Source organism: Xenopus laevis, chromosome 9_10L, assembly GCF_017654675.1.
Source record: "Xenopus laevis strain J_2021 chromosome 9_10L, Xenopus_laevis_v10.1, whole genome shotgun sequence".
Taxonomy (NCBI): domain Eukaryota; kingdom Metazoa; phylum Chordata; class Amphibia; order Anura; family Pipidae; genus Xenopus; species Xenopus laevis.
This window is the reverse complement of record NC_054387.1, coordinates 73,410,742-73,436,816: the sequence shown is the minus strand read 5'-3', so window position 1 is coordinate 73,436,816 and position 26,075 is coordinate 73,410,742. Positions and strand designations below refer to the sequence as shown.

The 26,075-nt window shown below is 39.2% G+C and overlaps 1 protein-coding gene across 8 annotated transcripts in view; it reads left to right on the top strand.

Annotated features, from left to right (window-relative positions):
• cobll1.L (cordon-bleu WH2 repeat protein like 1 L homeolog) overlaps positions 1–26,075 on the top strand; it is a 77,367-nt gene that overhangs the window by 38,595 nt on the left and 12,697 nt on the right. For 7 of the 8 annotated variants that reach the window (XM_018235859.2, XM_018235862.2, XM_041576711.1 and 4 more), the window contains 10 exons: positions 11,294–11,482; positions 13,216–13,423; positions 13,975–14,203; positions 14,333–14,371; positions 16,164–16,252; positions 17,792–18,037; positions 20,405–20,567; positions 21,120–21,194; positions 24,268–24,490; positions 25,570–25,634. In XM_018235859.2, coding sequence (XP_018091348.1) covers positions 11,294–11,482; positions 13,216–13,423; positions 13,975–14,203; positions 14,333–14,371; positions 16,164–16,252; positions 17,792–18,037; positions 20,405–20,567; positions 21,120–21,194; positions 24,268–24,490; positions 25,570–25,634 — 1,526 coding nt within the window. The remainder of the gene's footprint in view (positions 1–11,293; positions 11,483–13,215; positions 13,424–13,974; positions 14,204–14,332; positions 14,372–16,163; positions 16,253–17,791; positions 18,038–20,404; positions 20,568–21,119; positions 21,195–24,267; positions 24,491–25,569; positions 25,635–26,075) is intronic. The other variant, XM_018235861.2, reaches the window with a different exon arrangement.

Below are 26,075 nucleotides of genomic sequence, written 5' to 3'. Positions count from 1 at the left end.
CCTCTGCCTAAGCTAAAAGGGCTGGAGACTAACTTATTAGTGTGAATTCTATCTGACGGATTAGCATATAACAGTTTTATCCAGCTTATAAATTTAGGACCAAAGCCCATGGCTGCCAACAAACCCCACAGAAAGTTCCACTCAACAGAATCAAATGCTTTTCTTATATCAAGGGAGACTATTACCCCTGGGTAGCCACCTAGTCGGGCTAAGTCAATATTGGTCAACAGTCTTCGTATATTAATATCAGTTGCCCGTCCTGGCATAAAACCTGACTGATCAGGATGCACTACAGAAGATATTACTTTGGTGAGACGGTTGGCTAGCACTTTTGACAGAATCTTAACGTCATTACAGAGGAGCGAGATGGGCCTATAGGCTGCACAGTCCAGCAGGTCACCATCTTTTTTGGGTATCAGGACTATAAGTGCTTCCCTAAGGGATGGGGTGGCATACTGACCTCCAGTGCAGTTTCATATAAGCAAAGTAATCGAGGGGCTATACTATCTATATTGAGCTTGTACCAATCTATCGGGATGCCGTCCAACCCTGGCGTCTTGCCCGGAGGTAAGGATGAGATAGCATCCATAATTTCGGTAACTGATAATGGCTCCTCCAGTGAGGTGTCAGGGTTTCCAAGGGAATATTACCCAGAAATCACTTAGGGTTTGGTGCGTCATATTGGCTGAGGATTGGTAGAGGTTATGGTAGTAGTGTACAAAGGCTTCGTTAATGCCTCTAGGGTTATCCCGCGGATCACCCAGTGGAGAGTGTATCTGCATGATTGGGGTGGGGGCGGTGGATTCCCTAAGCTGAAAGGCCAGCAGCTTGCCCCCTTTATTACCTTTTTCAAAAAGGAGGTGATTACTGTATGATAACTTTTTTTTTTGTTTTGTCCAGTAAGTGAAAGTAATACTGTCTGCGGGTCTGTGCAACCTGTAGATGGTGATTTGGAGAGGGATCTCTAGCAAATTCCTCTTCTGCCAATCGTTTGTCCGCCTCTAGCTCCTCTGATTTTTGATTAAGCCGCTTCCTGTGACTGGATACAGCCATTATACAGGAGCCTCTCAAATATGCCTTAGAGGCTTCCCACGCCGTTAGTGTAGAGGCTGAGCCTTCGTTTAGATACCAATATTCCCCCATGTCTTTAATCAGGTGGTCATTTACCTCTGGGACCTGTAGCCACTTGGGGTGGAGTCTCCACTGCACTAGGTTCAATTCACCCTGGGGTCGTAGGATAAGGGAGAGGGGGCGTGATCTGATATGCCGCTTGGAAGATAAGCTGGCTACCTCTGCCAATAGAGGCCTAGAAAGTAAAGCAAGATCAATTGTAGATGCTGCATAGTGGGAAGCTGAGTAGCATGAGTACACTTTCTGAAATTTGTGCCTCCATGGGTCTATGAAGTTATACGTATCACAGCAGTTGGTTAGTGGGCTAATGGTTGTATCTGTTATGAGTTATGCCTATCCAACGGGAACTGCACCCTATTTTTTGTATAGTGATATAAAATGCAATTCTATCCAACTTTCCAATATACAGCCAAAAACAAATGGACAATGGTTTTGAAATTATTTGTAACTATATTTTCCACTAAAAGAGTATCTTTCTGGCTGTTTATACTTTAGGTTCTGCAACAATGTATAAGAAGTCAGCTGGTTAACAGACCTAGAGGATGACTGACTTCTGCTGCAGTGTTTCATGGGTCTGAACCAAAGAACAGAAATAGGATAAACAGTGGTGTAACTACATCTAAAGCAGACCCCTCGGGCATGGGGGGCTCAGACCTCGGTGTCTGTTGAATTATAGTCCCCCCTCCTGCCTTGAAAAAAGGTAGCAAAGTGGTGCAATCAGGTAGCAAGAGGGGTGGTGGAGATGGGACTGTTCACATTGGGTCTCTCAGAAGAATTTTTTTTTGAGAGGGGGGGGAATGTTGCTTCCAAGGAGTGCTACTATAAACTATTGCTTGTTTTTAAAAGCAATTACGTTTTTAAATAACTTTAAATGTACATTTTATTGAACATTTCTGATGAATGTATACTGCAAAGACACTTAGCATGACATTATTTTTCATTATGCAAAATGCATCTTTTGGGTAGAGATCCCTTTTAAGAGATGAAAGGGAAAGGGGTGCAAGTTAATGCCCCTGTGTAGTTTCTAATTTCTGTGGTTGGACATGTGGGCATGGCAGCACAGAATGGGTTACACTATCTAGCAATTTACACTGTTATCATGCGATTGCATGTGATGGCAGGGAAAGACTGCAGGGATAAGTCAGAAGATAAGGTGCATGTGATTCTTATAAAGCTTTGCTGCGGAACTGTCACTGATGGCTTTACAGCTTTACTTTCTGAATCCTCTGACGGCTGAGTGGTAATAAAATGTAGACCTATATGTTAGCAGTACATTTTTTACAAGCTGCGCCGGCTTGTAAAAAAGCCGGCGCGGGTTACAGGAAGGCAAAGCAGAACCTCTCTGCAGGGCCGGCAGCCAAGTTAGCCTCACTGAGGCAGAATAACCCTTCCTGAACCCAAAACTGGCAGGCGTAATTCCCTGGATCTATCACTGTAAGGAAGTGAAATCACAATCGGGATTTCTTTCAAGTATCCATCGGCACCACTTTAATTAGTGTATTTGAGATGGGCTGCTTCATAACTTTAATTTACTAGTGGCGTTTTTATGCACTTCCATTCTTCATATTGTGTGTATGTGTATGGTATTCAAACTAGTGTGCTGTTCTGAACCATACAAGAATGCACTGAAGGCTTTATTTATGATCAGCAGAGCAGGGTGCTAAAAATATGGCACTTGTATTTGGGGGTACAACGAGTGAACCCTGTAGCCTCCTATATCTCCAACTACTGACACTAACCATACCAAAACATAAACCAATAAATATAGCTGTTATTTATTCTGCAAGGGGGCTGCCGTTGGTTTCCATTATATACAAGTTAGCAGTCTGCCTGCAATTACAAAGCATGTCATTCATATACTGTTGATACTGCATAGTAAGTCATTCGTTGCTACTACACTTGCCTGCTTTACTAAAATATATATATGTGCAAAAAGACTCCAAATGTCTGGGTCTTTTATGCACAAAAAGCTCTTATTAAGCATCCAATATTTTGGTCATATAAACATTTTTTGTGCCATGAACAGTCATGTTTGGCTGAGCAGAACATTGACTCTTTAATAACTGTATTTTATAAATATATTCTTTACAGAAGAGCCACAGAGCGCAGAGCTATTATTGCTGATATTAAACCTAATTTCTTTAGGCACCTGGGCATTTGCTTGCCTTATACAGAGCGCTCCATCTTCTCATTACGGTACCTTTAAACAGATGCTTTCATAGTTAAAGAAGCAATAACAATAAAATGGAAATTGGTTTTATATGAAAGAGCTTGTTAAAATAGTTGCAGTAAGTCTGGGAATAGCACGTGTTATTTTATAGCAGGATACAAACAGTAATATTGCTTCGCTTATACAAGCTACAGGTGGAAAGCAAGGTTTTATCGCTAAGGGACTGGATTCCCTCAAGTGCACCCATTTTTCAATACTAGTAGCATGTAAATGGAAAATATACACCCCCATTTTTTATACACAGACATACATAATTCCACAGATTAAAGGCACTAGGCTTACTCACCTTAGTGTTTTGCAGTGGTAGAATACAGCTTCTGGACCAGACCAGCAATCCTTCATCTCTGAGCTGTTTTTTTTCCAAGAGGCTATTAACCCACTGCTACTATAGGCACCATCTCTCCTTACTATACCTGCTATCCCACAGCCCCTTCCCAGAGACTATTATCCAACTGCTACTATAGGCACCATCTCTCCCTACTATACCTGCTATCCCACAGCCATAGTCCTTTCCCAGAGACTATTATCCAACTGCTACTATAGGCACCATTACTCCCTACTATTATCCCACTGTTACTATAGGCACTATCTCTCCCTACTATACCTGCTATCTCAGAGCCATATTCCTTTCCTAGAGACTATTATCCCACTGCTACTATAGGCACCATCTCTCCCTACTATACCTGCTATGCCACAGCCACAGTACCTTCCCAGAGACTATTATCCCTCTGCTACTATAGGCACCATCTCTCCCTACTATACCTGCTATCCCACAATCCCTTCCCAGAGACTATTATCCCACTGCTACAATAGGCCCATCTCTCCCTAATATACCTGTTATCCCACATCCACAGTCCATTCCCAGATTCTACAAAATTCACTCACATCCATATAAAGTTGATCCATATAAACTCGTTTGAGTTTAGATATTGACACTTTATGCAGCTGAATTTGGTATACAGGCTACAGATATTTGGGCTTTTGGCATTCAGACTGGCAGCTGTAGCTGTTGATCCATCTATTTGAGCTTTAACCCATTACCTTTTTATTCAAACGTTTACGAGTAACTTTGTGTAGATTTCAGTGTACCTGTGCTACTTGAGAATTCCGAGATATACTTGTACTTAGGGTCTGACATCTGTGTTTCTTCCTGTAAATTTCTGCTGATGTTTAGATGCTTTTGTGCATTTTAAGGCTAAAAATAGGCATATTTACATGCTGAAGCTTCTCCAAGCATGAATAGCTGTGGGCCGAAGTGGGATGAATTTGCAGACAGTTTTAACTGCCACGTCCTGTTGTTGTATATGTATATATACATCTTATAGGTGTAGGTGAGCATCCGTCCCCCACCCCACTCCCTGCGGCTCTTCTGTCAGCAGCCGTTAAAAGATACTGTATCCAGTCCTGTAGGAGCAGGCCAAGATTGTTATCGCTATTTATCAGTCTTGCAGCCCCACATGCTTCAGAGAATTAATTAATGATTGTTTTAATGAGTGTTTGCATCTACAGTTCAGATGTACAGAAGTGGAGCTGCTATAAAGCTGAATATATACATGACATTGAAGATCTACAGATCTGCATACCCTATGATAGTCCAGATCCTGATTGTTTAGCCACTGAGCTTATGTTTGCATTACATGTGAGCCAGTGCAACACACACACACACATTTTGAATCCTTTGCACAGAAAATTGTGGCGCATATATGGAATTTTGTGACAAATCTCATCAGGCAGTACCCACTCAGCTTTCTGTGTCCACAGTTTGCTTACTGAATTTGCTTAAAGAAAGATCATTTTTGTGTATATGGATACAAATTAGAGGAAACATTGCACAATTTTCTGCCTCTCCAATTCATTTTAAATTATCTGTTTGTAGCAGTGAAGCAGTAGTTTGGGCAAGGGCTCCGACTGCAGGAGTCTGCATGCCAACATTCTTTAATCTTGCCCTATTAGTTGAATCACTGAAATTTAAACTTGTACATTTGTGGAATGCCCACTGTTCCCATATACTGTACCTGTGGATGGGTGTCATTAGTTGGTCTGGCTTTCAGTTTTGCCACTGCACACTTCAGTGTATGATTAAGCTTGTGGCCATACATAGTGATATCTGGCTGTTTCAATGCATTATACTTCTGAGCCTAAGAAGATGGGTCCAACAAGGCCACATAAACGCACAGATGCAATTATCCAACTGGACACCTGCCTGATAAATATCTGCCACTTTTTGTTTGTATTGCCAGAAAGGCCAGTCAGTGGGCCCCATTCAAAAACCAATAAACTACAGACTTGGTCGGAAACTTTTATAGACCCCCTGTATGGCTGGCGTTTGATTTGCCAAATCGCTGATAAGTAAAAAGACTGATGATTATGAAGTTGGCTGGAAACAACCAAATTATATAAAATTATTGTCCCATGTGTGGCTAGCTTTTGGCTTGCTAATAAGCAGAACAGGTGAAGACATTTGCCAAAAACAACAGCTTTTTTTAGGGTTTATTGTAAAACAGAACAGCTGGACAGCCTTAATTACTTAAATATAATAATCCTTCAGGCCAACAATGGCTTGCATCCTGGACTCCATAATGACATGTTCATGGAAGCTGCTATAAACTGTTTTATCATTTAAAATTTATAGTAATTGGGATTCGACTAAAACAGAAAGTCTTATTATTTTCAGTCTTGTTATAATGCGGAGTGGGAGCTGTTTAAACATCTGTGTGCAGCAGGCGCCAGGTCGGCCATATGTTTTGTATCGATGTATCATAAAATGTAATTTTCGTACTCGATAAAACATTTTTATTTTTGTACTCTTGATGTAAAAACTTTCAAACACGAAACTTTACTTGTACTTCCTTGGGGTTGAAAATATTCTATACATTTTATATTAAAAAGATGCTTTACTCTGAACCCCTCTGTGAAGAAGTTTAAAGATATATAACCTCAAAAATAAAATATTGCATAGTGAATAAAAATGCAATATAAATGTTAATCCCACTGTTAATCAATAAAAAGGCAATATAATTGTTAATCCCACATGCTTTTTATTCCATTGTTTTCTTTTTTTCTTTTTTTTAAATTCAGAATCTGGATTTTTTCTGTTCAAAATCGGTGTTCCATTTTTTTAAGATACTCCCTTATGGAAGATATATATTTCTCAGCTTGGTATTTACTTGTAGGCTTGTAGTATGGTTGAGTAAGCAACAAGAAAGTGTTTTTTTAGGTATAGATACAACTAGTGTCTGGTCCACTTCTAGCTCCGTTAGTTACAGAATTGCACTGCTCATCTTGAGCATATGGCATGTCAAACTCCATTGTGTGATCATTTTTGGGGTGCAGGAAAGTATGAACAATATGCATTCATTTGAAGTCTTGCATCACGATGAAGGAATATTTGTTCGTAGAAAACAAAACTACTTCCACTGGGGTGGCACAGGTTTGATGTGTCTGTTACATTTTGAGAGCATAGCACAGAAAAATCTTACACTGTAAAGGCCCCCATACACGGACCGATAAAAGCTGCCGACAGACCAAGTCGGCAGCTTATTGGCCGTGTAGAGACCCCTGACGGGCTTTCCAGATCAATATCTGGCTGAAAGTTGGGCAGATGCTGATCTGGCAGGTTAGAAAATCGCATTGGATCCAACCGCCCTAGGGCTCACGATCGGATCAGTCCGACATCGCCCATTTCAATGTGGGCATATCGGGGGTGACATCACCAAACGAGCAGATCTCTTTATGAACAGAACAATTGAAAGGTGGGCTCAACATTTACGGATGCTTATACAGTATCCAGACATTCAGCTCTTCAATATACTGATGAATATCGGCCGGTGTTTGATCACCATTAAATAAATAATAATAATAAACAAAGACCAATGGGTCATTTGCAGGAGCTACAGAATCAGTAGTTGAAATTGGAGTAAAGGTGCACCAGTCAACCACATTAAAGGGATACTGTCATGGGAAAACATTTTTTTCAAAATGAATCAGTTAATAGTGCTGCTCCAGCAGAATTCTGCACTGAAACCCATTTCTCAAAAGAGCAAACAGCTTTTTTTATATTCAATTGTGAAGTCTGACATGGGGCTTGTGCTCTGATAAACTTCAATCACTCTTTACTGCTGTACTGCAAGTTGGCGTGATATCAACCCCCTCCCTTTTCCCCCCCAGCAGCCAAACAAAAGAACAATGGGAAGGTAACCAGATAGCAGCTCCCTAACACAAGATAACAGCTGCCTGGTAGATCTAAGAACAGCACTCAAAGTAAAAACCCATGTCCCACTGAGACACATTCAGTTACATTGAGAAGGAAAAAGAGCAGCCTGCCAGAAAGCATTTCTCTCCTAAAGTGCAGGCACAAGTCACATGACCAGGGGCAGCTGGGAAATTGACAAAATGTCTAGCCCCATGTCAGATTTCAAAAATTGAATATAAAAAAATCTGTTTTCTCTTTTGAGAAATGGATTCCAGTGCAGAATTCTGCTGGAGTAGCACTATTAACTGATGCGTTTTGAAAAAAAAACATGTTTTACGATGATAGGATCCCTTTATAAGCTCTGCATAGCACTGGGCTATATGGTAGGTACCACAAAAGATGCCATTACTCCCAAAATCCATATGAAAACTCATGTTTGCCGGAATGTATTTTGGCCAACGGTCAAAGGAATTTGTTTGACTCATATCTAATACTGTAGTATTGGCATCATATTTTATGGCTACTTACCATCAACAGGGATTGGGCATCTTTTTAAAACATAAGTAAGAATGGATTGTGGAAAAAACAAAGGCTGTCCTACGATGGTCCAGCCAAATAGTTGATTTTGGTCCAATTAGTAAAATTGTGGCATTACAAAAGTTCTTAAACAACTGAATCAAATGGCACAAATCGGTATGGAACTCTACACATCCCAAAGAATTGGCTGTGTTGCAACTGGTTTATCTACACAACAGTAATGTGCCAAGATTGAATAGTTATACAAATACTACATTTTAGTTTATGATAGCAAAGGTTAAGGTAGCCAGTCATGCCCAGATTTGGTCGTGTAGGTTTGCTGATTGAAAACATACTTTTCAACCATCTGCGAACATATGGGCCAATCTGGGGGTTGTTCAGACTGATAATATTGCCTATCCAGTGGATTGTTGATTACTGGCCCTGATGGAAAAATTGTATTGTAATTGAAGAGGAGCCATTGAGTGGCAAGAACAAAATAGCAAGTAAACAAGGTTTCCATACACCTATATGGACCATTTTATAGTATCTGTCTGTTAGGTACAATCATAGTTAACCTCATGTGTTTGGTTAAAACACTCTCCTTCTCCATAGAATGGCAGCTGAACCAAGATTTTATTAGTATCAAAGATTTAAAGTTGCTGTATTAACTGTGCTTTACCTTGTGTTTGTTTGAATTCCCATGAGACTGCCACATCACATGGCCAGAGCTTTGTGTTCCTCTCCTTGTGTACCCAGAGTTTGTTTGCAGTAAGCAAACAGAAATATTCGTGCAGCCATCTTTGAACTATAAATCTGTTTGATGAAATTCAGCAAGGTCTAGCATTGTTTGAGAGATAGGAGCATTGAGAAAAAATAATGGAGGGGAATTAGATCCCAAAGCTGTAATATTTGTTTCGTCATGATATTTTTTGTATGTGTAAAGTCTTTTTAATGCTTCAAATCTCCTTAAATTCATTTAAACCCCAAAAATATATTTGATGTAAACTCCTCTTAGCACTCTTGCAATTTACATTATTTAAAAATTGCCAGTGGTGGCTGAGATATTAAACATTTTAGACTGCTAATACAAAACTTTCAACTAAACTTCTGTCTGTGAAGGTCAGTGTTGGTGACCCCATCTGTCTATGCAAACTTTCTATGAATTTTCTATGCATTCCTGTATTCCGTTAACCCAAAGGTTGCTGACTTGAAGTATAAGCAGATGCAGATATCTTGGAAACAGCTGAAAACAGAAAATATAAATTGCAAAAGTGCTCAGAGAAGCATTCTAAGTAGGTTTTAATGAATTCCAAACGTGTATGAAAACTGCATGTAAACACCAGTGGATCAGTGGATTTGCTGCTCATAGAAGCCAGGCTTTCTAACTGACTATGAACAAAAGACTTGATGAGCAGTATGCCATGTAATAAGCCAGTTAGGGCCTGACAAGGTGGAGCAAAGCTATATCCATTATAAGGTACTTCAGAGTTCCCTGACCATTATAAAAGCATGTGGCCTGCAGTCTCAGACCTTTAAATGTCATGGAACCCCTTGGTGACTTTTAATAGTCTTATAAATTACAGTAGGTGGTACATTATCCTCTTTATTTTGCAGCTCTATCTCTGTAAACTTGGCTTGGATCTCTGAAGCTTGCTATTTTTTTCATGTAACAGCAACTTTTATACAAACTTCAATATGCCTTTATTCTGCTCTGTGAATGGGTTTTACAGCCAGTTCATGACTGCCGTGTGATACAGAGTCTTAAGCAGGAAAGGCTGGTTTTACTCCCGTCTTCGTTCCGTGTTCTTTTGGCTCAAAACCATATATTGTTAATAGAGCAAGACTTACTAAGCCTTCACTCTTAATAAGTCCCAGAGTGCATCTGTGATTTGATCAACCACGTTCCGGGTCACTGCAGATCAGGCTTTTAGTATCTTTGTTCTGATTTTGTGCCATTAGGACTTTGTATCATTCTTTCTAGTCCAACTGGGCGGGACAGGCCTGCTGTTTGTTTCTATGGCTGCCCAAGAGAAAGGTATGCATTGCATTTATGATTGTGTACCCCTGCTATGCCGAGTCAGTACTCTGTTGCTGGAGAAAGTACTGCACACCCTCCCTCCCTCTTAGGGATCTTTAACAGGAAAGGTTTTTATATGGCTGCTGCATATTTTTGGTATCTGTAGGTCTGGAGCATGTGTATCCAAACTGGTGATATATTGATTGTGTAGCTTTATCATTGCTATTTTGTTTGTCTTTTATCATTTTTTTTATTTGATTTTTATTATCAAAAAACAACAATTGCTCTCTGTGTGACCTTTGACGTGCCATGATATGATGAATCGACTCACTTTGACCTACAGAGGTATTGGAGGAGTCACAGAAATTGCTCAGGACTGTGGAATTCAGCAGGAGCTGTGTGGGAATAAATGCAAATCACACATGCCTAGTGACTTTAGATAAGGAATACCATATTCTGTATATGAATATCTATGTAAGTTACACTGTTCTAGCTTACCAAATGTTCACATTCCCATCTGGAGGTGCCCACATCTTCCTTGCAGCTTTGCCTACCCAGATTGTTCAAGTTCCAGTTGTACCACACGTGGTGGTACTTGGTAATAAAAGAAAAGCAATAATGTCAGTATTCTGAATACATAAAACAAGTAACTTTATGCAACAATATTTTTACCCATGTAATTCCAACAATTATTACATATTGCACTAAAGCCTTTTTGGAAATTATTAAATCTTAAGCTGGCCAATAGTAGGATTTTCTGATCGTGTGTATCGTCATGACAATTTTTCGTGCCATGGTGATCAGACGTTTAGTCGACAGACAGGTTAGAAGATTTCTGTCGGCTAACAATAAGTATTGCTTAGCTGACTATATCAATGACTGACTGCCACTACTTTTTGTCTGACACTACTCTCATACTATTGCTTTCATTGAATTAATGACCAGAACATCATCTGATCTGATACTTTATTTAATCTGAATAGTGGTAGGCCGGGAGATTGCAACGCATGATCGTTGGTCAGGCATAAGGCTAAATCTGCACATTTATGGCCAGCTTTATCCTAGTTCTCTTATGAAAAGATAAAATAGCATTTTGTGTTGCACCCAATTGTATAGACGTCCCATCATTGTCTACTTGTATAAATACAAATAAATATTGTTTAAGGTCACAATGAGTCGTGAATAAAATGCTTTTATATTTTAGGAAGAAAGCCAAAGGCAAAGCTCCTCTTCCTCCAGGAGAAGGAAAATACTCAGAAAATTCCCCATCATTTGACTCGTCCGACAGCAATCATTTCAGCATGGACCAGAAGGAAAACATAATTGATCGAGACATTGAGCTCACTGTAGTTCTTCCTGGGGAGAAGACAGCAATGGCTATGGTTCATGGCAGGTATGTTGGAGTGGGGGTCTTGAACCATTTCTACACATGAGCCACATTTAAATGTAAAAAGATTTGGGGAGCAGCACAAGCATCCAAAACATTTCTGAGGGGTATCATTTAAATGCTGTGATTAGGCATTTGGTAGCCCCTATGTGGACTGGCAGCCTATAGGAGGCTCTGTATGGCAATACACCTAGTTTTTATGCAACCAAAATTTGCCTCCAAGCCAGGAATTAAAAAATAAGCACCTGCTTTGAGGCCACTGGGAGCAACAACCAAGGGGTTGGTGAGCAACATGTTGCTTGCGAGCCACTGGTAGGGGATCACTGTTATAGAGGAATTCCTCAAAATGTACAGTTCTTGAGAGGGTTAATGCCTACCCATTATCCTAGCTCAACAAATCAGCTCCAAAGACCCTAGCTATGGGATCAGTTATCTGGAAACCTATTATCCAGAAGGCTCTGAATTGTGGAAAGGAACAAGGAACGTGCTCTGTAATAGTAAACATTTTTTAAATTGATTTCCTCTTTTAATAATACGATAGTAAATTGTATGCGATACCAACTAAAATATAAATACATATTGTTTTTAGCAGACTTAAGGTATGGAGATCCAAATTATGGAAAGACCCCTTTATCTGAAAAACTAGAGGTCCCAAGCATTATGGATAACAGATCACAATACTTTTACAGTAACCTAGTGTGAACACTATCTTAGGTCACTGGTCATATTTGAAGCTCCAGATAGGACATTTCTTTGTCATATTTGTCCTTCAGCCTGTAGGAATATCTAGAACAGATGTAAGGGCTTCAGTCTTTAAGTCCGTTTTCATTAACAAATTCAGGACTGACCTTCAGGGTGGCACTTAAAATTCCTTCAATGTATTTAGCAAAAACAAAATTATGCAGGATAATAAGATCGTTGGAATCTAATTATCTTTGTGTGTTTATATTTTTGAACCTAGAAAATACCAGTAAGGGAATTCTTCAATTTGAATGAACAAAATTCTGCCAGTGCAACAATGCTTCAGGGGGGTATTCCACCAGTTATGGAATACAGGCAACCATTAAATGGCAATTTTGGTTGGCGATAGGCTTCTTGGACCCATGAATGTGGGGGCCCAAAGCCACTAGGCAGTTATTCTAATAAAATGTTTTCCTTTTATTATTTTGTTTTCATTGAACTCTTCTAAGAGTGGGTCAGACTGGCTGCAAAATAGCCTCAGATCATTGGTGTGGGGCTGGAGTGACAGGTGAGGTTTTCAGTTTTAACATTCACCAACACTTTCTTAACACTACTAGACATTGTATATCATGAAAAACAGTGATTTATGCAGGCATTTAGTTTGATTTCTGTTTCTGAACTTAACAAGCCATAAGATATAAAACAATCTTGCTTCATTGTTGTGACCCTTGGTTTGGTCGCTGTTTTTTTTGATAGTGTATGAGAAAATGTTATGGTCAGCAACAAAATGAATAAAATGAATCATTATTGTTTGGTTTAGAAAGGCTAAAGGAATTGTCTCTTTTCTGTCTGGAGAAGAAGTATAATGAAGTCATTCAGTTAAAAATGTACATATAAATATTTGAGACCCTTACAGTAACCTTTATAAACAATTTCAAGATTATGTGTGTTCTTCCAAGATCATCTTGATTTTGGACAAGTTTCTCACCTTTACATATATACCTTCTGCCTTTTTGTATATATCAATTAATTTAATCTTTTTCTTCTCCTTTATTAAGCAAACCGATGCTCGACCTGCTGATATTTCTGTGCGGACAGTATCGTTTAAACCCATCCTCCCACACTATAGACTTGATTTCGTCAGAGGGAAGCCAGATCAAATTCAAGCCAAACACCCCAATTGGAATGCTGGAAGTGGAAAGAGTGGTTTTAAAATCCAAAATTTCAGATGACAAAAATAAAAAACCCTTTCCTGCTGCACCAGAGGTAAGTTTTCTTTTTTTTCCCCATATAAATTGTTTTTATATGTCCACCTTCTTATAATTTAGTTCTAGAGATCTTTGAACATTGACCATCATAAGAATTTACTGTGATTTGCTTTTACATAATCAGTCGCTTTCCTGACCAATAGCCAATCACTATTCTACGCCAGGTCATCAAGCCATTGGGCTAATCATGTCATCTCTGGGCTACCATATTATTTAGCTTATTAACATTTGATTTGACATGTTATTTCTTAAATGTGATGGGGTTATATCACTACTAGTTGACCTTTAGTATATTTTCTGGCTCTTGTGTGTTGTTTTAGGTTGTTATTATAGATGACAAGAGCATTTTCCTCTTGGACTTCACCCATAAATGCACATGTTGTTACAGTCCCAAATCTTTCACCGAAAAAAGTCAGGGCTTGTCTGGAAGTAAATGGATGCTGGGCAATGTGTTAAGGGCATTGCAGGGTTTGATTAAGGCATTGACTATGTCCTGTTTATTTTTTTTGTACTGTTGGAAAAATGCTCGCCCATGTGTTAATTTTTCAGCAAACAGTCCGAGTTGTGATAAATTACAGGAAAACACAGAAGACTGTTATGAGAGTCAGCCCACAAGTTCCACTTCATGAGTTTTTTCTCTCAATCTGCAATAAGTGTGAGTTTGATCCTGTGCACACTGTGCTGCTAAAGGACCATCAGTCACAAAGGCCCCTGGATTTAACCAAGTCTTTAAATGATCTTGGTATAAGAGAACTTTATGCAGTAGATCGCAGCAAAGGTAAGTGTTTTATCTTCTTTGTGATCTATAGTTACAGGCATAAAGAAAATTAATCCAAGTTTTTCTGTTGTTTAAAGTGCCTCCGAATATTTTCTTTTGAAATTTATTTGTTCAATGTTTGACTTTCAGCTACTTCTCCTTCAGATGTGAAGCCCCCACCTTTGCAAGGCAAGTATTTCATTTGTTTACTTTTTCTTGGGTGTGGGGAGGTTCATTAACCAAATTCCTCTTGTTCAAGTGATTGAAAAAAAAATTATAACAGAAATGTGTTTGAGGCTATCGAATCTAAATGTGTTTTGAGGTTGCCTGCCAGTGTTTGGAATCCATAGCAATGCCTTGTATCTAGTGCTGTGGGTGAGAATGGGAGCTCCATTTCATTTTTACCTTGGTTATTTGATAGACACAATAGCCTAGGTTATGTTACACAACAGCTTTCTCTTTTATTCATTTTCACACTTTGACTGATGGGCTCTCCAACCTAGTTATCCAGAAGCTCGCCCATGGGCATTTTTGCACTATTCTTGTCCTTTCATACTGTTAAGGCTTATTTGATGTTCTCACAACTACCAGGCACATTTGGCTGTATATCTGTCTTGTATAGATATTGATTTCTACAACAACAAATAGCAGATTATGATTATTTGGCATATTCTAGCAATCTACTTTACTTTGAACACAGACCTTGTACATAAATATTTGTAGACAACCCAAAAGGCCCTGTCCTACAAACATTCGCCCAGAAGTTGATTAAATTAAGTTATTGCCTGCATCACCACATTGCTTTATATAGTTTCTCCTTTAAACCCCCAACCATTATAAAACTGACTTATAGATCCAGGTAACAAAATAAGTAAAATGCTGTCAGCTTTTGACTGTATGTATAGACCCATACTGACCTTATTTAATTAGTATTTCTTACCCTGTCTTATCAGTTTATGAAATATACAAAGGCCAGTTGGCTGGTAATTTCATTAAGATCAGAATTAGCACACAATATCATTCCAGTGTATCTTGACCTTACCCTAATACAGTGGCTTTTTCGGACTGTGAAGCTAGCCCCCTTGGGGGTACTTTTGGAGTATAATTCTGGGAAGATTCCACCTGAAAGGTGCATATTGCTAACCTTTGATGAGGCATTTTCTCTACACAAAAATGACTTCTCTTTGCACAAAATGACCTTGTATCAAAGGTGCTCTGAGGCTGAATCTACAGCTACTGCAAATATACAGAGACACAGTGTTCACGACACACAAAAAGTTTTTTTTATTTTAATGTCAAACCAAATAAATCCTATTTTTCTATTTGTCTGCATTTTTTTTGTGCTGTTTTGAAAGGTTACAAAAACACTAGAAACATCCGTAAGCACATCCTGTAATTATTTATGCCAAATTATATATTGCGAATCCAAGGATATAATGTTATAAGAGAAAAAGTCCATGACTTTAAGGAGAATTCTGTTGCCCAATGGCACACAAAGCTCTAAATTCCGAAGTCTGGAGAAAGCAGCACCCATGTTTAGATCATTAGTAGATATGGCTTGATACATAAAGCTCCTAGTATTCCTCTCTCCTGCAGCCATACTGTATGAAACACTATTATAGTCTGCATCCTGAATGTAATGAACTGTTTACATGATAAAATGGTCTTTTGCCAGTGTTTGTGTCTTCAGCCTTGCCAGTGGGCCTTTGGTTTTTCCTTCATTTGAGATATCTGAGGAGTTTCAGCTCTTTTGCAGGCCAGGGATGTGTAAATGCTTAATCAGAATAACATCTGAATGCAACATTTCCTCAATGGTTTGTACAGATGGGCGGTTGAAGCTAGATAATTACAATATCACATTTTGTCATCTGTGTGTTTTTCATGCATTTGGTGTGAGATAGGTTATTTAAAGCAAAGAGTATAAAGTCTTGGATTAAAAATATAAGTTTTCACGTTTCTGAACTATTTTTTTGTATTTCAGAAGCCTGCCAGAATCTGGAAGCCAAGCCAAATGAAGATAAAGGGTTCTTCAATTTTTTTCGCAGGAGTAAAAAGAAGCCAAGAGACCAAGTAAGATTCTTTTTTTCTATTAAATTACCAAAATAGATAGCAAAGTATAGTATAGATGGAATCAGATATAGGTTTCTTGTAGTTGTAACTAAAACTTTAACTCTGTTTAAAATGACATGAACACTTACTCTGTAAGCAGTGTCTGCACAAAAACTATTTGTAGGGATCTTAGGTTTTTATGAGGCAATCAAATCTAACATGACCATACGCAATGCCAAACATTGGCTGGAGCTGGCGCCATTGGAAACTCGTTTCACCATCTGGTAGTTTGATGGCTGATTCCACTATCTGCAGGAATGCTTTATGATGACAATGAAGTGTATAGGAGGAGGAATAATGGTCTGGGGCTGTTTTCCATGGTCTGGACTATGACCCCTTATTTCAGTAAATACCATAGTGTACAATTACATTATTGACACTTTAAAGTATGCCCATTCATGTCCTCACAATAGTACCCCCAAAGTACAAAATAAGGCCCAAAAAGTTAACTGGTTACAGAACCATGATGTATCGATAAATGCTGCTCAGTTCAAAACCCATTAATGAAAGACCGGTCACTACAATATTAATACAATCTTATTAAATTATGTCTATAACCTACAGTACCCAAAAAACACCCAAAGCTTTAGGCACTCACACTGTAAATACTGTGACCTGGGTGTATACACCCAATGTCCTGCTCTCATAAGTTTCCAAGCTCCTTAATACTGCATAGATGTTGAAGGGAAAATGCCCCGAACCCATAGGAGGAGGTGAATTTGCAATTGAAGAAGATATCGGCAAGCACTCCAAACGCCACTTGTAGTATAAAAGACGACATTTCTTCTTCAACTGCACAGAACCATGACCTCACCCAGTTAAACTCCTGTGGATGAATTGGAAATGTCAATGTGAGCCAGGCCTGATCCCCAACATCAGTGCCCAAACTCTTAACCTATGAATGGAAGCTGATCCCACCAACAGTGTTCCAACATCTAGCAGAAAGCCTTCCCATAAGAGTAGAGGATGTTATAACAACAATTTCATATTAACACCTTTGTTTTGGAAACTTTTGGCTATACAGGGGTCTGTTAAACCTAATTGATGATTGGTTGCTCTGGGCAACATCACCGGTAATGCTTCACTCCACTTTTTTACACATGATAAATAGGCCCCATAAGTGTATATTCATGTTCCAGATGTAGAATGTTTTCTTAAACCTAACCTTAAGTATGTAGATAATGTGCAGTTGGTCATCATATTTTTGTCTCTTGAAAATGCTCTCTGATTGATGTGGTCTGTGATGCCTTTAAAAAGTAGATGCATTTGGGATTTATATTATTTAATTGTTGTTAGGGGCAATGGTTCTCTATCAAAACCATATCTTGAGAGGAACAGATTGGTTACAAAACTATTAAGATTGGTGGCCAATTGTCACAGAATATCCCTGTATTTATCCCTGTGAACACCCCCTGTTAAATCTTTGTCTTTTTCTGCTTTACACTTTTTTTGAGTGAACTGTTTGGAAAATGATTGTTTTTATATTGCCTTTCTCATTAGACTTCCAGCGCTCCAACAACCCCTCAGCTCAACAAAGCAAGACTAAATGCAACACAAAGGACAAATCCAGTTTTCAAGTCCTACGATTCAAACACCATGCCCTCTATGCCCTCTGAGGTGCCAAAGAAAAGAAGGGCCCCGCTGCCACCTATGCATCCTCCCCAAAGTGCCCAAAACAGCATATCCCGTGGGCAAGTGCGGACTTCATCTTGCATTGTGAAATCTACTATTCATGAAACCGAACAGGTTTGTTTGTTTGTTCATTTGTACCTACTGGAAAAGGAACATGTCAAGGAAAGTTGAATTTAGGAGGTAAAGATGGCTTTAATTGGTCAATGGTATATATCAAAATGTCTGGTTGTAGACATACAGTAGGGCTGCTGCCCTTGGAATTTGTATTCCTCATACGATTGCCTCGGGATGGAATCATTGATAAGCCACATGTAATATATTTTGTTTGTTATACTGTAACTGGCTGTGAATCCAAGGTTTTTGTGTTAACTGAACCCTTCTCAATCATTTGTTTCGTAAGCGTGGCTTCAAAAGTAGGTGTATAATTAATCCCTCACGATCACAGTGACCTCAGGCAGAAAATTGGTACAAAAATGTTGCAGCTTTTTCTTTGTTTGTTGATCCAGGAAAGAATTCTATAAGGAAACCTATATTTAGCTTCAGACAGACTGCACCCCAGGGGACAACATCATTTAGCTGATTTTCCCTGTAATTATGCTCATAATAAAGTCTTAACAGTGAAAGGCATAGTTGTGTGCAAGTGAGGTTGGGCTATCGGTGCAATACTAATGCCGTTCTAAAAATCTATCATTGCACATTGTTAAACTTGTTATTAAACTGGGAAGCATAGTGGCTCTGGCCAGAAACAAACTCGGATCTCCTTGCAGCGCAGAGGTCCAGAGTTTGATAACAGTCTGTGTAAAGTGCTATACAGGACAGCTAGTATGATGAAGGCAATGATCTAAATCAGGGCTGTCCAACTTGCGGCCCGCGGGCCGCCTCCACATCAAAGTCTGCCTGCTGTGTCTGTTTACCATATGTAAATTTTAAAAGGTATCACTACAGAGATTAACTGGCCCCTGCATTGTTTAAACCTCAAATTCAAACTAATCCCCTGTATTGTTCACACCTGTGATCCCCCTGCATTGTTTACACTTGTGACACCTCTATTGTTCACTCCCCTAAAGCCTGTACTGTTCACACCTGAGACCCAGACTGAAACTGCCCACATTGTTCACCTGTTCACACTTTATTCAAAATACTAATGGGGCACCAGCACTGTGTCACTGTATGTAGTACATATTAGACTGGTCCTGATTCCTGTCTCCTGCTCTGTTCTACCTTCCCTCCCTGTGTGTGTCATACTTTGTTATTTGTACTGGGGGTTTGTTAGCATTTGAAAATTATTGTTAGTGGCCCCTAAGGTGTTTAATCATATGCTGGGGTACTGTACTAAACATAGGGGATGAGGAGGCATATGGATTTAAGGGTATGTCTTAATATGACTTTTTTAACATATGAGTGATATCCTTGCCAGGGCAGGCACAAGGTAGTTCCGCACCCTAGGCAAGAACTTCAATCAGTGCCCCCCTGTCCTGCATTACCATTTCCCTCCTTACCATGATGGTTTTTAAATAAAGAAAGCAAGAAAGTGTACAACACTTTTTCATTTATATTACTGCCCCCTGTACTCGTGCTCAGCAGCCATCCATCATACAGCCCTCCAGCAGCCATCATATGCCGCCAATCTTTACCTGTGTCAGCAGCAGCCAAAAATAAATCTGATCACATCATATTGCCCCCAAGTATTTATGTACCTGTGCCAGTGCCAGCGCCCAGCCCAGCAGCAACAGCAAACATATGGGCCCAAATCTGTACCTGGCTGTGCCAGCAGGAAGCTTCACACTTTACAGTAATAGAAAGAAAGTCTTCAGTTCAGTGCAACTGTGCAAGGCTGAGAGCAGCGAGAGCCACACCAAGCAGCCCCCCAGCTCTCTGACTCTCTCTGTCATCACATCAGTGACATCATTAACGCGTGTATGCACGTCGCAGTGCACCGCACAGAAGGAGCTATTACTTGCCGGCAAGAGGGAGAAGGGGAAGGAGATGGATTCCATCCAACTGGGTGACCATGATTACTGAAACAAATTAGTAAATAAACGCTTGAAAAAAAGTACGCCCCTCAATGATGGCGCCCTAGACAGCCGCCTACTCTGCCTACCCCTAGTTCCGGCCCTGATCCCTTCAGTGAGCACCAACCATTTGGTTTTTTGGTGTGCTATTAATGTGGACCTGGTCTTGCGGTAACATGGGTGTGGTTTAAAGCGGGTGTGGTCTAAAAGCAGGCAGTGGCTAACACTGGCTTCCGTTATCGGCCCTCCACCATTTAGATTGGAAAAATTCCGGCCCTCGGTACCATAGAAGTTGGACAGCACTGATCTAAATGGTTATTATGGGTTAGTGGGAATAGGCAAGCCTCCCACGTATTTCTTAGTAACCTCACTGAAAGCATGATCATAAGGAAATATGATTCATGTTCATGATTTGAATGGGGATTTCATAAATTTCACCACTGATTCTTGTTCTGGCTTTTGTCCTCAGGTTGTGCCAGGAATCGATAGATCACGGACGGGTTCACTTCAACTTAGTGGGTCATCTTCTTTTAATTCCCCTCTAAGAAGGACAAAGCGCAAAGCTCCTCTGCCGCCATCGCCACCACCAAATTCCTCTCAAGATGACAATTATGCGAATGGCAATGAAAAAGGTAATGCTTACCAGTAGTTAACTGTTATTGGGCATATGTAATAGAAGCCAAAATGTGTGCAGTATGTATAGTATTCTAGTGCTACCTGCTGATTTCTTGGTTGTTAGAACTGGTGAATACTTGCTTAGAATTTTTCTATCTATAACAGGATAATTTAAGTCAAATGTAACTGCTTCTTTTATGCAATTTTTGTGACACAAAGTTTACTGGCAATAGCAATATAAGATGTGTGATGAATACTAAGCAATGTCATATGTATAAGCATGGTGGGAATAGGTGCAAAGGGGACCCTGACAATGCAGTAAGGCTGGGGTGTCAATTAGATCAGGGTTATCCATTCTGCAGGTCGCCAGATGTTGCTGTTGGGAGATGCTGGGAGCTGCACCCGATCACTGACATGGGGTGTAATGTATCACTGGGTTAATAAGCATGGTAAAGAAATGTAACCCTGTCTGTTTCACAAATGGTAATTTTACTATAATTTCTGCCTTGAGGCAAGAACTGTTGGAATTTTTGATGGTGGTGGAGTGACAAGTCTGTTTGCTCTCTCAGCACAAGTGTCTGAAGAGGTTATTTATGAGAGGAGGATTTTAAGGGAAGAAAGCCAAGACACAACCGCTCCAGCAGGTATATTATCTCTGTATAATTCTACCAATGATTATTTAGTTAGTAATGGAAAATATTGGTTCATATTCTCAAACATTTGCAGAAATGTTCTAGGTGAGTCTTACCAGGGCAAGAGAGTCATTGGCTAGCGCTGTGCACCCCTTATACAAGTGCTTCACTGCAGAGCAATAGTCGGTGGTATGGCCAATCAGCATGAGACATGAGCTTCCCCCAAAACTTTAGAATTAATCGTGACATTTCTTGCCCCTTGTCGATGATTAATAGCAGGCCAGTCTTGATATAGCTGGATCAAGTTACTTCAGATAGGCCCATAGGGTGACCTCTTTGTTCTAGCAGTCTGCTAGTAGTCCTATCTGCTGTCTTGTCATTGTCTGTATGGAATAAAGTCAAGCATGATAACTGTCTGTATGGAATAAAGTCAGGCATGATAACCTGCCAGTTATCAAAATGGCTATTATTACTGCAGCCTGGGGTGATAAGAAATATTAAAGGGGTACTATCCCTTTGCCATTTAATTAATCTAGTGCTGTTAAGTACTGTGTTGCACAAGTCACCCTGTGTCCCCCTCTATTATAGTGAGATCAATGTGCAGTTTAAGCTTGCTGCTTTTATATTGTAATGAGGCCTCAGAAGGACAAATACTGTTTAAAGGTTTGATGCCAGGAAAAAATGGACTTTGGTAGTGGTACAAATCATATGTGCATCACTTGCAAAGGAGGCCTGTGTTACTACAAGTGTTCGTACAAGAATCCATAGCCAATTTTGCTTTACTGCAACTCCCATCTTTCTTTCATCCTTGCAGATAGTCAATGTCCTGGAATTTACAGTAAAATTCTATATATGTCCTATGCTGCCACCTACTGGAATAAAGCTAAACTGTAGCTATGGTGTTCATAAATTCACTCTAAATAGGTTGCTAAAATTACAGGAATGGGATCTGTTATGCAGAATGATAAGGATATAGGGGTTTCAGATAATAGCTATTTCTATGATGTAGAGCATAACTATTAATCATTTCTAAAATCATTCAAACATAGAAAACTATTGGATTGCTTTGCCATTCATGTGGATTTGGCCAGGATTTAGATATTGGTGTTAAAGACGATGGAAGTTTTTTTAAAAAAAAACTAAAGTAGTCAATAAATTATCATTTGTTTCAAAAGAATGTGACATTGCTGCATTTTTGGACTTTCTGGATTATGGATTTCCATATAATAGATTCCATCCCATAATGAAAGTAATGGAAAAGTTTGTATTTTGGTGCCTTTCTTATAAAAACAAATAGCTTTTCATCTGACAGAAACTTGTTATGCTGAATCCATCCATTGTGACACTGAACTGATGTTCTTCCCAGAATATATCTTGTTACAGAAGAGATGAGATAAATATACACAGGAAACTGGAGATACATGATGTTTTGCTTCTAATCCTCACATTTCTTCTTCTCTTTTATAAATGCTGCACACTGTACTGATTTCCTACTCTTTCTTATGTTTCTTGGGCATAGCTAAAGCCTGAAGTCATCTCTTTCTTCCAAGCACTTTGAATTATTACACAGTTTACACGCTGCCTCTTCTGCATGTCCTGTAGGATACACATGAATACTTCAATTGCTTCCAAATATTTCCAAACACAAGGGGACAAGAAGTAAACTGCCAAATGTATGTCTTTTTATTAGTGTGCACTCATCATATCTTTTTTTTTTTTTTTTTTTGTATTCAGCAAACTGTAGGGTAAGATTCACGCCATTTGAAGCCAATCCAACACCCAAGTGAATTGTTAGGCCTCAGAAATAGATGAGCATTGTGCTAAACTATTCATAAAATAATTCTGACTAGATCAGTATGGGATTTTTTTGTTGTCTTTTTTTCATTCGATCCCATGGATTATTCTACACGTGGAGTTTTTTAAAAATATGTATAGGTTTATTTACATATATTAACTCTTTTTCTACCCAGAAAGCAGTGCTTTTCCCCCCAGAACTGTAAAAGGTGCAGTTGCTCTGAAACATTTCCAAGTCCAGTTGACGTAATGTATGGTGTTTGGTGCAAGAGTGACGCATTTGGGCACAAGTTTGCCTTTCCTATTGCTGGACAGTGGTGAGGGAACCCTGGAGCTAACACCTGGCCAGAGGTGGGGGTATCTCCAGGGTTGCTTTGTGTTGGAAGGTGCAACTGCACTCGATTGAGAACGGGAGGCAGAAAGGACTAAGTGGCAACAAGCACAACGATGCAAAGAGTGCATTTTGTTGCAAGTACCATTAATAAATGGAGTTTAACAGGCAACTGACTGTTGGGAAAGTTGCAGGAGCACAACTGCAGTACCGGATGTAAATGACCCCTATTGTGTTTTGGATTTTTTTTGTAGGAGAAGGATTAAATCACCCTATCCTTTTCCATTTCATTGTATATGCCTTGGAGCACAGGCAGCATAGAAGGAGCTCAATATATAGAGCTCATTATACATCCGGGCACTGGAACAAAATAAGCCTTGATCTTATATAGAGAAAGATTCACAGGTTGGTGGAGTTAGTGTTAAAAGAATCCTGATGTTGTGACAAAAGCCATCAGGAAACTGAAGCAGAATAAACCTTGTGGTGTTATGGATACTGTGTAGGCATCTGTCCCTTCTTGCTTATATTAGCTAGTTTGTTTAGTGCAAGAATATTACATATTTACACTGGCGTGGTAAAGAGCTCACTCCTTCCTATCCTGGAAACTTTTGTTTTGGTATCGTCGTTATTTCATTTGTTTAGTTTGTTGAAAGCTCATCAAATGCTCTTCCCACGGAATTCCTGATGTTGGGCCTACACACAAAATGCTGTATTTTTCCTCCACTTGTGCACATTATTTTGGCTTTAAAAAGCTATTTGTGTGTCTTCTAGTATTCAACTCGTTATAAATAGAGCAATTTGATAAGTACCTCTGACCTGGGTACAATTGTAACCACCTTCCTTAGCCTTCCCATTGTGTTATTATCTATGTCTCTGGCCCAGGGGAAGTCATGTGACACCAATGGAAGCATGGGAAGGTCCCACTTGGGGGAATTTAAGCTTTTATTTTTTTGCTTGCAGTTGATATAATCTCTGAGCCGCCTCTGGAAGAAATTAAAGAAAAAGAAGAAACCAGTTTCAGTCACGAGGTAGAAAGCGTGCGAGATAAAACAGAGGATGTGTCTGTGTCATCTGTATCTACTGATGTGATGGGTGATATGACTGAGGGATCATGTCATTCAGGATCTGACTTGGCAAACGGCTCCAAAACCTCAGAAGAGGAAATAATGATAATCAGTAACAAGTAAGTGATGGGTTTCTTTTAACCTACACAAGGTCTCTTATAATAATAGAGTAACGGTTAAGGGCCTACTGTAGCTTAAAGGTAAACTATATGTTCTGAAAGTTCTTTTGCTAGGACTTAAAACCATTCATTTCAGAGGCATTATACATTGAACGGAAGGGATCATATAATACTAGGAGATGATGCTAATTGCAAAATAATTCTCATTTAACAGATGAAAGGCATCAGAGGATTCTTCAATTATATAAAAAACCTTACTGTGTAATGTAGTTTAGCCTTTCTGCTGGAGAAGTTCTTGGCACTTTGTCTGCTTACTTTGAGCAGAAACTCCGTGTGGTAGATAATAATTAAAGCTTGTAGAAAAATTACACTTTATAAATTATATTTGTTATTCTATAAAGGAGAAAGAATCACTTGGGGTTGCTAAATTGTCGCACCCCCCAAGTGATTTTATTTGATTACTTCTGGGCCAGCCCCCCAATTCTGAAAGAGAAAAAAGAAAAGCACTGGACTGGGGTATTTTTATCTCCGCATCATGCCACCATCTTTTTCCTGCGTATAAGGCACTCTGTGAGCTTGTTCATGGGCAGTGCTTTAATCAGTGAATAATTACTGTACTGCACATGTGCTTTCCCAGGGCAGTATTGGGGATGCTTGGAAACAGGAAGAGTATGGCCACTGAGAAGAGAAGCATCAGCCTAGGGTTGGACATGAATCATTGGAGGGTGCCAGAATCAATCTTTACAGAGAGTATGTATTATTAGTATCAGTTCCTGCCCCAGTGACGTTTGCATTTCCTTCTAAGAAGGGTCAGTATCCCCTTAAAATCCTCCATTCCCTTTATAGCAGCAGCACTCTCATTGGTCACATAACAGTCAATGTAAGAGGGAAAAAAAATTAGCTGGGTTTAATAAGCAAGAGTAACAAATAAGCATTTACTATACCACTGCAGTTTGAATAAAAGGCATTATCAGACATTGCCAGATATTGTTACTATATAGCAACTCACATGTGCACCATAGAGCAGTAAACGACTTTTACAAGTTGAGCGAGAATTTATTTACTGTATTTTGTTTCAGGTCTTCTCCTGTCGAAGTTGATGACTTAGCCGCTGGGAGTGCTACACTTGAATATGATAGCATGAGTAAGTATTTGTGTCCCTATATTTACAGTATAGGAAATCCACACTACGAGCTATGAAGTAAAGCTTCTTGATTCCCCCTTAAGAATATTCTTGCAACACATTACAACTATTAAGTGGTTGTCATTGTGGTCAGTCTTCTGGCCATGGGATGTAATCACATGTTTCTGGTCTCCTAAAATGAAATAACAAAGCTTCTCTGCATAGTCATGCTGATAGATCATCTATAAATATACATGGATATAAATATTCATTTATATTATATTTATTTATTATATGTTATTTATTTATTATATGTATATTTATAGAATATAAATATACATGAACCTAGAATGTGAAGCCAGTAATCCTAATCCGGATATAAATCTTGCAAAAAATTATTGGTATTCAAACAAATTTCTAATTGAATCCTGAATTGTCTGCAACCCTAATAATTAGTAGCAG